Below are 13,635 nucleotides of genomic sequence, written 5' to 3' on the forward strand. Positions count from 1 at the left end.
AATTAAAACAGGCTATGTTTGTCTCTTGACATTACTTAATATGAATAAATATAAGGCTATAAAATTCCCAAAATGGAGCAGCGAACATATCAGTTATCACATGACTAGCCTGATTTTCTATATTTCATTCTGATACAGGTTATAGTTTTGGCGGTGCATATTTTCAGTTCTTAATTAATTTTCTGTTTGATGTTTTATTACTTTTTCAATTTTTACTTACGTAATTCTCGTTAAAGTTATGTTTTGTGTTAAACTTAGGTTTTATTTGACATAGAGATTAATACAGTCTGTTGATAAGTTTGTATACTACACTAAATGCTTTGGAACATTATCAATTAAATGTCAATAGTACAAAAAGGAACTATATGTTGTGTTCTCTGAAAGACAATAATGAGTAGATAAAAGGATTCATTTGCCGATTTTGGAGGACTGTTTAATTATCATGGTAATCTTAAAAATGCTCCTCAGTAACTAACTAAACACGCCATAAATGTATTATCTATAAATTATCATCTAAGAAATGTAGATTTTCTTGCAATATATTTTTTAATGATTATCAAATACTTGCGTTGTAAGTTATCAGAATAAGTATTTTTTGGCGTTCCGTTGGACAATACCATGATCAATATAAATTGTGATATTTTGTATGCGTTCTGTCTGTAATTTTTTCAAAACTAACAAATATACTGAAGATGTACTTATCGCAATGATGTATGCATTATTGTATATTAATGTGACCTCTTTTATCCCACTTTAGTGTGACTGAGGGCTGAATTAAGTATTGACAAAAAATCTTAAAATCTTAAAAGCATTATCGTTTACATAACAGAATATGTTTAAATATTTATTTTAGTTTCGATCAATATGGACATTGGAAAACACGTTTAATAATTCAATTAAGGAGTATGTCAGGTTTTTGTAATTCTTTGGAATACTTCTATAGTCATTCTATGAATTTACACTGGTTTAACATATTGGGCGATATTTCATGTGATTGGTTTTAAAAAACTATATGTATGAGGTAACAGCAAGCGTCGAGCCTTGTCCGCCACACACCAGGAACACTATTCCAGGTCATGTCACTAATCGACTATACGATATATATGGTAAAGTCACACTGCTGATTCGTCAAACTATCGTTAATGGAGTATGAAGTAAGTGAACTCCAGTTTTCCCGTCAATCGGTTTATGTTCATTCTACAGAACACTTATTAATCCTTGATCTAGTAGTCTGATTTTCTCATTTTAAATATGATTAATGTTATAAAAGGAAAAAGTTCTTAGTATAAATGCATTTGGATCATAGTAGCGAGACATATCTATCAGCTGATATAATGGACATTTGTTATGATAATAGAAAATTCATAGCAGTTCAGCAAAACAGCTTTAAGATATTTTAGTTATCCTTAAACTAAATCACTATAAATCAATTTTATGAAGTTTTTTTTATAAACATTCCACAGTCTACCCGTCATTATATGGACGTACTTACGTAATCTAAAATAATAACCCTTTTTTAAAATTGGTGATTACAATGTAGTTCAGATACAGACCGTATATCAAAATCAAACGAAAGGCAACGTAAAACAAACGCAAACCTGGTGATAACACACTTTCAGTTTACATGGATACGACGTATTTTAAATACTTCTAATTCATATGAGGTCAAAATAAATGTCATCAATATATTTAGGTGATTTGCAACTCAGAGATTGACCGATATGACTATATATCGTGATGTCACCGCACTGAAATGGGATATCAAATTATAATAACTTTAGATACCATTTAAATGGAGAAGAAAGTAAAACAGCGCCCCAAGTTTCGATTTTTTTTTAATTTCCTAATGCAATACAGCATATAGGTTAAATTATCCACGTAATGTTATTATATTTTATGCCTCTCCACTCATAACAAGAATATCTCAAACAAAAAATGTGAGGGAAATGGCCACCCAAAGGGTGACATTATATTTATTTTACTGATTAAGCCACCATGTGGCTTCTATCAAAAACTTATGATTACTTTAAAAAACACGTCAATACAAAGTGGTTGCAAATATCCCAAACTTATTATCTACTGGTATGTTCTTACCTTGCTAACTAACTTACTCCTATTTGTATCATTTTTATATCTAGATTTGCATTTACCATTGACACACATTTATTTCGCGAATTTGTCGCTATAGTGCTTTGTGCACTTTATCTATCAATTTCGTTGTGTTCACTTATAATATATTAAATTCACTTGTAGTTATATACAAGTGAAATGTGTGTTGTAAGTGCATTTCTTCCTGCTGCCATTCTGTACCTATACATAGTACACAAAACAGCTACATATACATATCATCTAAATATCGACACATATTCTGATGTTTATATAAACATACCACGAGCATGACTAATTCGGATCACTAAGGGACACCGCCTTCAAATCAGTCAGCCCTTTTAATCCATCAGTCCCTCACAGTATGATCCTCCCAATTACCGCGCTCGGCCCTCTGACACCCACCCGCGATATTTGATTTAATTATTAAAATCTAAACGTAGGTCATCGTTCTCAAAACTACACCAACGAGCGATATCTATGTGCGATATCAACCCATATGAATTGTTATCGTGATTTTGTTTCACTCTTCAATATTCAGAGTTTTAAGGTTCACAATACAGAATCAGTGATGTGTTTTAGAAGAGGATAATTACATTGTTGTGTTTTTAGAACATATGGAATTTACATTTCGCGAACAATGGCTAAATGTTCATTCCGACAATTTACCTTTCTGTTGTTTAATTTCTTGTTTTTGGTAAGTATATTGCTTTACGTGAAGTCTTTAATATAAAGAAAAGTTAACTAAATAACCGCTCAAATGTAAAAATAATATCAAAGTACCAGAATAACTTTTATTATGTCATCGTATCGTCATAGCATTGCCGACGGCATAGAACAAAAAATACAGCTGAGAATAATCGTGCCCATCAAATGTATTTGGACGATGCCTCTGTATCAGTGTCTAGTATGTTGACATCAGTATAAAGTATTTCATTTTATGTTTACTGTTACAGTGCCTTGGTCTGGGACTGGTAGGATTCGTGGTCTGGACCTTAGCGACCATTCCTGCTGCCAACGAATTCATATCTGGTACACATGTAAGTCTACAGTATAGCTAGTATACGATATGTTGTTACGTAATTCCCTTTGTGTTGTTGATCAGGTACATTTATTTATTTTTATTTTACATGGATATTGCTGTGATGATATATATGACGGGAGACATTTGGCCTATGGTCAAACTATTGTAGATACATATGACGTCATTTCATTTTTTGATACAATAATATCCCATATCAAAACATTGATCAATTCAATTTGCAAATGTGTTATCGAGATTTGGTATGTAAAGCAGAAAACTAATCTCTCTGGTTTACCTGAACACAGCTCTGTGTAAAAATATAGTAATAGAACAATGTGTGTCCATTGTTTCTTAGAAATGAATCTAATGTAGGTAAAGTCATCAACAACTTACACAGTCAACGTATCAAATGCTCACTCAGTCTTTTACGTCCCGTGGACATAATCACAACACAGAAACAATTATCTGATGTTGTGTTATCTATAAGTATTTCCACGCTGAAATGTGATATTTTTGTGATAATTTGTATTGTACCTGATGTAATGACCAAACATGTTGATTTTTTGAAATGTCTTGATATTCTTTAACAAATGAAAATAATGTTCATAAATGTTCTGAATATCAGTTCTTCTCCAAATGTGAATTACATATAAATAAGTAATTATGTAGCTATATACTTTAAAGAAGGAGTGGAATGATATAATAAAACCAGTATCCTATAGTTTTCTTTCCTCAATATGAAATATCATTCTAACAATCTGCAATGATTCGGGTGTTCATGGATTAAAACGTTTACTTGAAACAATATTTTCATTTTATAGAGACAAAAGACACACTGTGAAAAATTAACTTAAAATATCTATGACGCGTCTAACTGAGTTACATTTTTGAGGCATTCTTTCCTTTAAATCGATGCTGAATTGTTCTCAGTTTATGACTTATGGTTGGTATATATGAAACGTAAATTAATTCATCGATTCCTTAACGACTTACTCTCAAATCTAACCTCCATTATATTAAATTACACATAATTTAAATCTAGCATAGTTTCATTTTAGTAGAAGTTTGGTAGTATATTTCGATTTTTTTATTGTAGGTAATCACTTTAACAAGCTTTTGTCTCGGTTTTGTGATCGTCATTATCGGTAAGTGTATGAGGTATCCTAATTTCGCCATACCTTGTTCATTTTCACCACATCTGACATATTTGTACGATATCTGGCACATCTTTGGTAATTATAACTAATTTGATATTTCATCCATATTGTTAAAAGCATCTTAGGTCGTCAGCTACATCATATTTAACCGTATTGCAGACATCGTGACAGGTGACACAAGCGGTACAAGGAAAGGCCTACACGAACAATATACGCACTTGGTTTTCCTTTTACGATTTAATTATCGTCTCAAGAGTTCATGAATCTTTGTTTTTGTATGTTTTACAGTTCACGTTTTAGCTATACATAATAAACTTTGCTTAGGTAGGATTTTATTAATGTCATAATATAGACACAGGTATTAATATCACGTTTGATAACAGGAGGTATCGGCTGTGCTGCGGGTTTCTGCAAGGGATTATGTATGCTGAAAACGGTGAGCATGCAGAATATGTCCAGGTCAAATAATCTTATAAAGTAAGAACATACAGTAAACAAATGTTCTAAGTTCTCTCTTTTTTTGCATGTTACATTCTATGATACACTCTATGTTGCGAACTAATCAATTCCCTAGTTTGACTTCACGTACGACTTTCTCTAGCTATAGTCTAATGGCGATCCTTTTGATATGTTTTGTCCGCTATACTTTCTTACACGTACACTGCCTGAACCAACAAATTTCGTATCAGGTCGTTCATATCTTCCCCTGTTAAATTTACATGTGTCATGATGTCTTCCATTATAATAATATCAGGCTATGTTGCGGTCTGTATTGTGTATTTATCCTTGCGCTATTTACTTGTTATCTTGTGTTTACAGTACGTGGGACTTATGGTTACCCTGCTGTTCCTGGAACTTGGTCTTGTGTTCTTCATATATTCTGAACAATCACAGGTAATTTAATCAAGTATCAAATATGACGTTCAAAGTTTACAACAATATTGTAAACCGTAGTATTTGTGCTTCGCCATATTATCCTCTTTTTAACTTTTTAAAACTATGGCCGCTGTTGAATTTTATCATACTTCATACTTACTAGCACTGCTAACTTTGTATTCAATATTTTATCCGTGTATGTTTCGTCGATTCATTGAAAGGCAAAGAGAGATGAAAATAAAACAAAGACGCAAATGGCCTGTTACACCATCAACTGAATGAATCGCCCCTTCATCAGGCCATGCCAGCAACCAAATGTACAGTCACGCCAGGTTTTAGTACTTTTTCAGACAACATTTTATATACTGTTTTAAACGGATGGAATTTTCCAAAATATTTGCCATCCTTGTATACGAATTGAAACAATGTATGCTTTCTGTTACCTCTGTGTTCTCTGTTTACCAGATACCAAGCGTCATGGTCGACTCCTGGGATGGACTCAACACAGACACACAGTATCAGATTCAGACCGAGGTAACTTTGTATGTAATAAATGGAATCCCAAACATGCTCTATGATGTTTTGGACTATCTGTAATATAAATATGGCACTGTTGTGACAACTCAGTCACCTGAAATAGAAACATCAGTCAAATTGATGTGCAAGCTGTTGGATTGGATGTCTTTTGTTTCTTGCCAGTTATTTAGACGTTTCCCCTGTCGTAAATTTGTTATTTTGTCGTGAACAATAACATAAATATCCTTTTGATTTATATCAGTTCATATAGAAAATAGTGTTAAATTGATAAATATGCACAAATAAAAAACATGATATTAAGTCTTAAACGAAACATTATCAATAATTATTATTGGATTGAATGTCAATCATAATCATGGGTACGTTACAGCTGGAATATAAGTGTGGCACATTGAAATTTGGGAAAACGTGGTATATTGGTAATGTATGTTGCTTACTAACAATTTGAATAACGTGGTACAATGACGGTGTATGTAGCTATAATACAGTTACAATGTTGTATAATGCAAATGCATATTCTCTATGGTTATATTACAGTTGAAGTGTTGTGGTATACAGAACTACACAGAGTACGGAACGGACGTGGAATCCTACCCATCTAGTTGCTTTGTTGTGTATGACGTCACAGGCATCATCGAAAAAACAGTCGATAATCTCTTTACAGTTAGTTCGGCATTGAAAACTATCTTTTAGCTGCAAATTTGATTTTTTGAATTAAACATTTAACTCATGTCCCCAGTGAAAAAAATCAACATCAAAGGAGAAGAGAGCATACGCATTACTACATCCTTCATTGTTACGATAAATCTATTACGTCGACATTATTTATGTCAGTGTCTTGTTTAGTTCGCGGTAGGTTAGTGATATGTATCTTATCATGGATGCGTCGATAGCCTACTATGGAGTATTTTCAAGCTCCTAATAATTTCGACAGTATCTTTCCTGTGATTTTTGGGTAAAAAAATAATTGTTTTTCGAAGAAAAGTTCGTTAAAAGTAGTTTTTGTATTAATGAACAATTGACATTATTCATATGTAATAATTGTTACTTAGTGTGAATTGTTTATTGACCTTATTTTGTACCACTACTCGCCTGTTATGTAGGGAATATATCACTGTAACTCTTTCTTAAATGTGATAAGCGACATCCCTAAGTAAGATATCACTTTTCATTTGTGACGTCACTATTAGAACAATTGAAATGCAATATGGCGATAACAAATAAAAGTTAATGGCTACAACAAAAGTTAATTTTGAAACACATTGACTTTTCGATAATGTGATATCGTAAATAATTATTGATATTTTCAATACAAGATTTTCTTATACTAAATACTTTTTGTTATAGAATCGTTTGCATGAAAAAATCTTAACTGGCTACAAAATTTCATATGAAACAGAAACTCATTTACCATCCTATATATTTATTCACAAATTTGATGTCAACATTTCAATGCACATTGGTCACTATAATATCGTCGTTGTCCTTCAGATGAGCTGTCTGACTCAAATGCAGACCTGGTTGAATGACCACATCCCAATATGGTCCTCTGTCATCCTGGTCATTGCTGTGATAGAGGTGGGTAGTGTCAGCTAAGAACGACTGATGTTTGCTCACAGCTTATCACTTACCTTTGTTCTATTTCATAGTTTGATTGTGGTAAATTGGGGGGATACTGGCTTCTTTAGATAATATCAAATTTATTTCTTATACTCCTGGTGACGAAATGTTACAAGATACAATATATATATATCGTCGTTTATGTTTACATGTAAATAAAAGCATAAGAACTTTATAAAAATACGTTTCATCGTCTAGATGGTATAGTCACATTTGGAGGTCAAAGTTCGATACCAACTTGACAGTTGATAGCTTAATATAATATCTAGACAGGCGATAGATAATCTATTTTAAACAACATTTTACCATCATAATAGAGAGTGTATACAAGTTATGAATTTATACGATATCAATCATTGATCAACACCACGTATGTCTGCAAATAAACCATACGTTAGTACTAATATATACTGTATAACTTGGACGTCTAGAAAGTGATTTAAATGAATTTTAATTGCATCACTTTGGAATAAAATATGGCAAACAGGCATGTCTTGCAAGACATAATTACATCAATTAAAATAATCATGTTCCTTTTCATTTACAGTCCTTGGGTGGTCTCACTTCCTGTATATTCCTACAAAGAGTTCAAAAGAAGCTGAAAGTCAAACCTAATGAGGATGATGACACACAAAATATAGACAAGAAAATGGTGGTCATGGAGACAGGCTCGTCAAAAGAAAAAGACTTTGTTGATACGGAACATGAAAAAGATGACAAGGGAATAAATGTTCCTGGTTTGATAATTGTGTCCCCAGCCTCAGGACAGGATATAAAAGATAATGCTTATAACGATTACCTCAACGAGAAAAACGATGATTCATCATCAACCAAGACTAACAACGAGGTCAAAGACGAGAATAAATTTGATACTGCTTCAAATCCTAGTGCGGAAGGATCGTCGCTATTACTGATTGCTTCTATTTCAGATGAAGAAAAATACATTGAAAAAAGTAAGGATGGTGTGCCTGAGGATGAGGTTGAGACAATAGTTCTGACACAAATCGGTCAAAGTGACATAACGAACGATAGTAAAGATGAAAAGGAAGACTACGTTTCTAATAATAGTGCTTCAAATCAGTCTTCTCTTCTGGTCGAGTCTGTAACCAAGGACGAGGCTGTTGTTACGATGCCAACTACGACTGCGCCCGTTCCAGACGAAGTGGAAACAATAACCTTAGATCAAATGACACCCTATGATGACAATGACGACAACAATGATCACAAAAACGATGACACCACGTCTAACCGCAGTGGATCTGATCATACAATGCCACAGGACGCATGTGCTCTAAACAGAGAAACATATGCCGACAAGGAGCCCGATGCTTTCGAGGAAACCGATGACATCGAAACAGTAGCTCTGACACAAGATACTAACTTTGATGTGAAGGGAAATAGATAGGGCGAAGAAGACGACAATAATACTTCAAATTAAAGTACATCTGTGTACATCGATAACTTCTCGATAACGGTCGCCTCTGTGTCATTATCAAAAGCGAACTTTTAAACGACCATTTACATTCTCTTGTACAAGATGAAGAAAACACCATAGTTTTGGATCTGACAACAGTCATCTAGTTGTAGGGAGGAAAACAAAGATGAAAACGACGGGGACATTATTTCTACGTGGTATTTCATCTTACCCTTCTTTGTGACTGGTCGTATCTTTCCAAATATTGATATCGGGGTGAAGGATTATGTTGTTGACAATGATGTTGGGACAGTAGCCTTCTCAATCAACATCTTCCTATGATAAAAAGAATGATAATAAAGATAACGTCATATTCAATCAAAACACATCCCGTGATTTGATGATTGTCGCCTCTGTGTCACATTCTGATACGTTTGCTTAAAATGACCCATGTGATTATGCTGATATGAGAAAAGATGAAACAAAGAAATACATTAATTTCCTCACAGTGCTTCAGACAGGTTTAAGATTCTTCTTGCTTCTTGGTCAGAGGCAGGGGCGTCTACTGAACACGGAATTTCTAACTTCAAGAAATACTTATGACAACAGTGCGACAATACTTCTACCGAAAATTGTGGAAAGCGATATGCAAAGCCATGGTTAAGGTGATAAGTGATACAATTTCTAGACTTTAAATTCTCTGCGACTGAGGGAGAATAATTCCATTAATAAAAAGAAATTGCATATTTATTCATTTAGGCAAGAAACTGTGAATACAGTTTTTTTTTTAATTGTATACTCTCAGGGATTTTCCGTCTTTGTACATTTAATAAAAAAAAATTATGGTAGTTTTGTTCGTCTGTTATATTTTTATAAACGCTCTCAAGAGAGTGTAATGATGGTGTTCTTTCTGTTTGCATAGTTTGTCGGATAGAAGGCCTTTATTCCAAGTTAAAAATTAGCTTCACCATAGTCATACTATGCGAAATCGGTTTCAACGACATCACCTTAGCTGAGGGATTTATAAATTATATAGAATCCAGATAATTTTATAAATATAAAATTGTTAAAAGTAGCGTCAAGGCTATTATAATAATATCAAGGTCATATAAATAGTTTCAAAATTATAAAAATAATATCAAAGTTATTACAGTATTAGTTATATCCAGGTCATTAAAGTAAGGTCAAAGTTATTATTTAGGTTTCAAGGTTTTAAAATAGCATCAAGGTCATTAAAGTAGTGTCAAGATTTTTAAATAATATCGAGGACATGAAAATAATGTAAAGATTATTATAATAGTATAAATTTCAATTAAATAGTATCAATGTTATTATATAAGTATCTAGGTAATTGAAACTGTTTTAAGGCTATTGTATTAGTATGAAGTATCACAGTTATTATGCTAGTTTAAATGTTAGTATAGTGACATCAAGATTATTATTGTAGCTCAAGGTTATTATGATATTATCATTGTGTATTATAGAAGTACCATTATGAAAGTGTCAAGATTATTATATATTGTCAAGGTTACATAAATAATGTAAGGTTATTATAATTGTGTCGAAACTATTTCAAAATTTCAAAGTATTGGTACTACGATTTATGTAATATTTATTATAATAAAAGCGTCATGGGTATTATGTGTCAAATTATTTTATCAATATCAACGTTATCGTTTATTTGTCAAAATGATACATTTCATCATTGTCCAGATTATTAAAGATTGTTCAAGATGTTTTATCAAGTGTCATGTTATAACATAACTGTCATGGTTATTATAATAAAGTCATTGCTATCATATTTGTGTTTTTTATGATAATACCAAACGTATCATAATAGTGGGATCCGCATGACGAAACAAGAAAAGATTTTACGTCAGTTCTAATTGTTTGGATATAACAGAAGCCTGGAAACGTTGCTTTCCCCGACTTGCTGTATTTACTATATGTTTCGTACCTTTACCCTGTAGTACAGCTCGGAACTTAACGGCCATATAGTGCAGTAAATATTTATTTGTAGCTTTCTGTATGACTTCCCTAAATAATTAAACAGACACTTTCTTACATCATATCTCTAACAATTATTTTAGTGAGGGCGCACAGCGTAATGTGCGTAACAATGCCGTTTAAAATCCAAGATCATGAAATTTAGAGAGAAAATGTTTTTATTATATACTTCCTTGCTAGGTATGTCTGACGATTATTATGAGTCACGGGGGCGTTGAAAGTCAGCAAGTGGACAATCAGCCCACGAAGGTGACCTTAACCTTGTAGTTTGTATAGAGCTGGGCATGGTTTACATGTAATATTAACCTTTCCTGTGTTTGTTGTTGATAGTTTTAATTTCCTTGTTTCTTAATCACCACGATTATCAGAGTCCAAAATAGACAAAATGGCTATCTTATACAGCGACAAGTGTTTCCTTGTTTTGGCTTTATATATCAACTTACACTAGATCTTTAAAAGTGAGCTTCCGTATCTCGTATCTCTCGTGGAAGCATTTTGTGAAAGCGCACAAATGTTTGTACAAGATTATGACTTTTCTAGTCAAAAAACAGTATAATTGAAAATGAATGATGAAACCCTTATATTTACATATTTCATTTTGAAACCAACTGATCTGATGTCACCATCATGTCGACCGTTCTGACGTTACTATCATTTCGACCAATCTGATGTCACTATCATGTCGACCAATCTGATGTCACTATCATGTTGACGGTTCTGATGTTTTATCATGTCGACCGTTCTGATGTCTCTATCATGTCGACCGGTCCGATGTCACTATCATGTCGACCGTTCTGATGTTATTATCATGTCGACCGTTCTGATGTCACTATCATGTCGACCAATCTGATGTCACTATCATGTTGACCGTTCTGATGTTTTATCATGTCGACCGTTCTGATGTCACTATCATGTCGACCGTTCTGATGTTATTATCATGTCGACCGTTCTGATATGTCACTATCATGTCGACCAATCTGATGTCACTATCATGTCGACCGTGCTGATGTTACTATCATTTCGACCAATCTGATGTCACTATCATGTCGACTGTTCTGATGTCATTATCATGTCGACCGTTCTGATGTCACTATCATGTCGACCAATCTGATGTCACTATCATGTCAACAGTTCTGATGTCACTATCATGTCGACCAATCTGATGTCACTATCATGTCAACAGTTCTGATGTCACTATCATGTCGACCAATCTGATGTCACTATCATGTCGACCGTTCTGATGTCACTATAATGTCGACCAATCTGAGGTCATTATCATGTCGACCGTTCTGATGTCACTATCATGTCGACCAATCTGATGTCACTATCATGTCGACCGTTCTGATGTCACTATCATGTCGACCAATCTGATGTCACTATCATGTCGACCGTTCTGATGTCACTATCATGTCGACCAATCTGATGTCACTATCATGTCGACCGTTCTGATGTCACTATCATGTCGACCAATCTGATGTCACTATCATGTCGACCGTTCTGATGTCACTATCATGTCGACCAATCTGATGTCACTATCATGTCGACCGTTCTGATGTCACTATCATGTCGACCAATCTGATGTCACTATATGTCTACTGTCCGTAGTCACTATTATGTAGACTGTTCCACTGTCACTATCCTGTCGACGTTTCTAAAAGAAAAATGATTTGTTGACGTTGTACACATGTTTTTAGTTTACGTGAACATAAAACAAGGCTTTTTCATTAACAGATTTGATTTCCGACCGAGAAAGTAAAATATTTAATGAATGAAGGCGTTAAGTTTGTTTACAAATATAGTGGATTGAAAGACGATCCTTTATAAAGTCAGTACATTGCATTTCATGAGCATATACAGCGTCCGATTCATTGACACATGTGACTGATAGGAACACGAATGTAGCTAGAACTACTTACAACACGTGAGACATTGTGTGCGTATGGTATCACTGCAATAGAAATAATTAGATCAATCAAAAATAGAATAAAGAGAAATTATTTAGTGTCCACGTGATTTATTGATGTCAAATATGTTTATATTAAATAAACTTTTACTGCAAATGATATTACTATGCACAGATTTGATGATGACAACATGGGCATCTATAATGTGTAGGCAAGTCAGTTTAGACAATCTACAACAGTGTACGTTAACATTTGATAAATGTATAATTCCCAAGTACATTGTTTGTGTTATATAATAACATCATGGCCGAACTTATATTTGATTATTAAATGTATGTATGTAAGACTTTTAATCAATATGAAAAGATAAATTATTGACGAGGACAGCTTATATAAGTATGGACTTATATCTATGGTAAATTATTTAATTTAATGAATCAATTTGGTATATTATACTCTGAGGTGCAATGGGTTAAGTAGAGGATTCATAAACTGCCTCATTTTGACATCACTACATGCTATTTTCGAAACATTTGTTTATAACTATGGTGCATTGTTTACCCCCGCATATCACAGAATCCGGTCACCAAGGTGACCTTAATTTCAAGTCTTACCATGACGGCATAACTAAAAGGTGTAATAATACAAAAAATAAAACTTATCGGGGATCACCATCAGAAGGCCAACACTGGAGCCCATCCTTTTATCTGTGATATACCACTAGTACTATAAGGGTATTGCACTATTCACATATTTCTAGTTAATATATATACCTACACATATTTTTTTTAAACTGTAGCAATACATGGAGTATATATGTATTAAATCTGTATCAAGTATGTATCCATCCATAATATTTTGCACATGTAAACATACAATGGACATGACTAATTCGGATCACTAAGGGATACCGCCGTTAAATATATATCGAACTATTTAATCCATCAGTCCTTCTCTGTATTATCCTCCCAATTAGCGGGTCAGGACCTC

At 33.5% G+C, this 13,635-nt stretch overlaps 1 protein-coding gene across 1 annotated transcript; it reads left to right on the forward strand.

Moving 5' to 3' along the window:
• Nucleotides 1-2,746: 2,746 nt before the first annotated feature.
• Nucleotides 2,747-9,382, forward strand: LOC110442161. Its single transcript, XM_021485631.1, has 9 exons — nucleotides 2,747-2,803; nucleotides 3,063-3,146; nucleotides 4,227-4,275; nucleotides 4,671-4,723; nucleotides 5,107-5,181; nucleotides 5,629-5,697; nucleotides 6,238-6,363; nucleotides 7,192-7,278; nucleotides 7,868-9,382. Exons 1-9 carry the CDS (start codon nucleotides 2,747-2,749, stop codon nucleotides 8,723-8,725), a joined length of 1,458 nt encoding a protein of 485 aa, XP_021341306.1. The 3' UTR covers nucleotides 8,726-9,382.
• The last annotated feature ends 4,253 nt before the right edge of the window (nucleotides 9,383-13,635 follow it).

Source organism: Mizuhopecten yessoensis, unplaced genomic scaffold (assembly GCF_002113885.1).
Source record: "Mizuhopecten yessoensis strain PY_sf001 unplaced genomic scaffold, ASM211388v2 scaffold716221, whole genome shotgun sequence".
Taxonomy (NCBI): domain Eukaryota; kingdom Metazoa; phylum Mollusca; class Bivalvia; order Pectinida; family Pectinidae; genus Mizuhopecten; species Mizuhopecten yessoensis.

Coding starts and splice junctions, on each gene's coding strand:
- LOC110442161 (XM_021485631.1), top strand. CDS start 2,747: ATGGCTAAATGTTCATTCCGACAATTTACCTTTCTGTTGTTTAATTTC. Junction 4,724..5,106: donor GATTATGTATGCTGAAAACG/GTGAGCATGCAG, acceptor TTGTGTTTACAG/TACGTGGGACTTATGGTTAC. Junction 7,279..7,867: donor TGGTCATTGCTGTGATAGAG/GTGGGTAGTGTC, acceptor TTTCATTTACAG/TCCTTGGGTGGTCTCACTTC.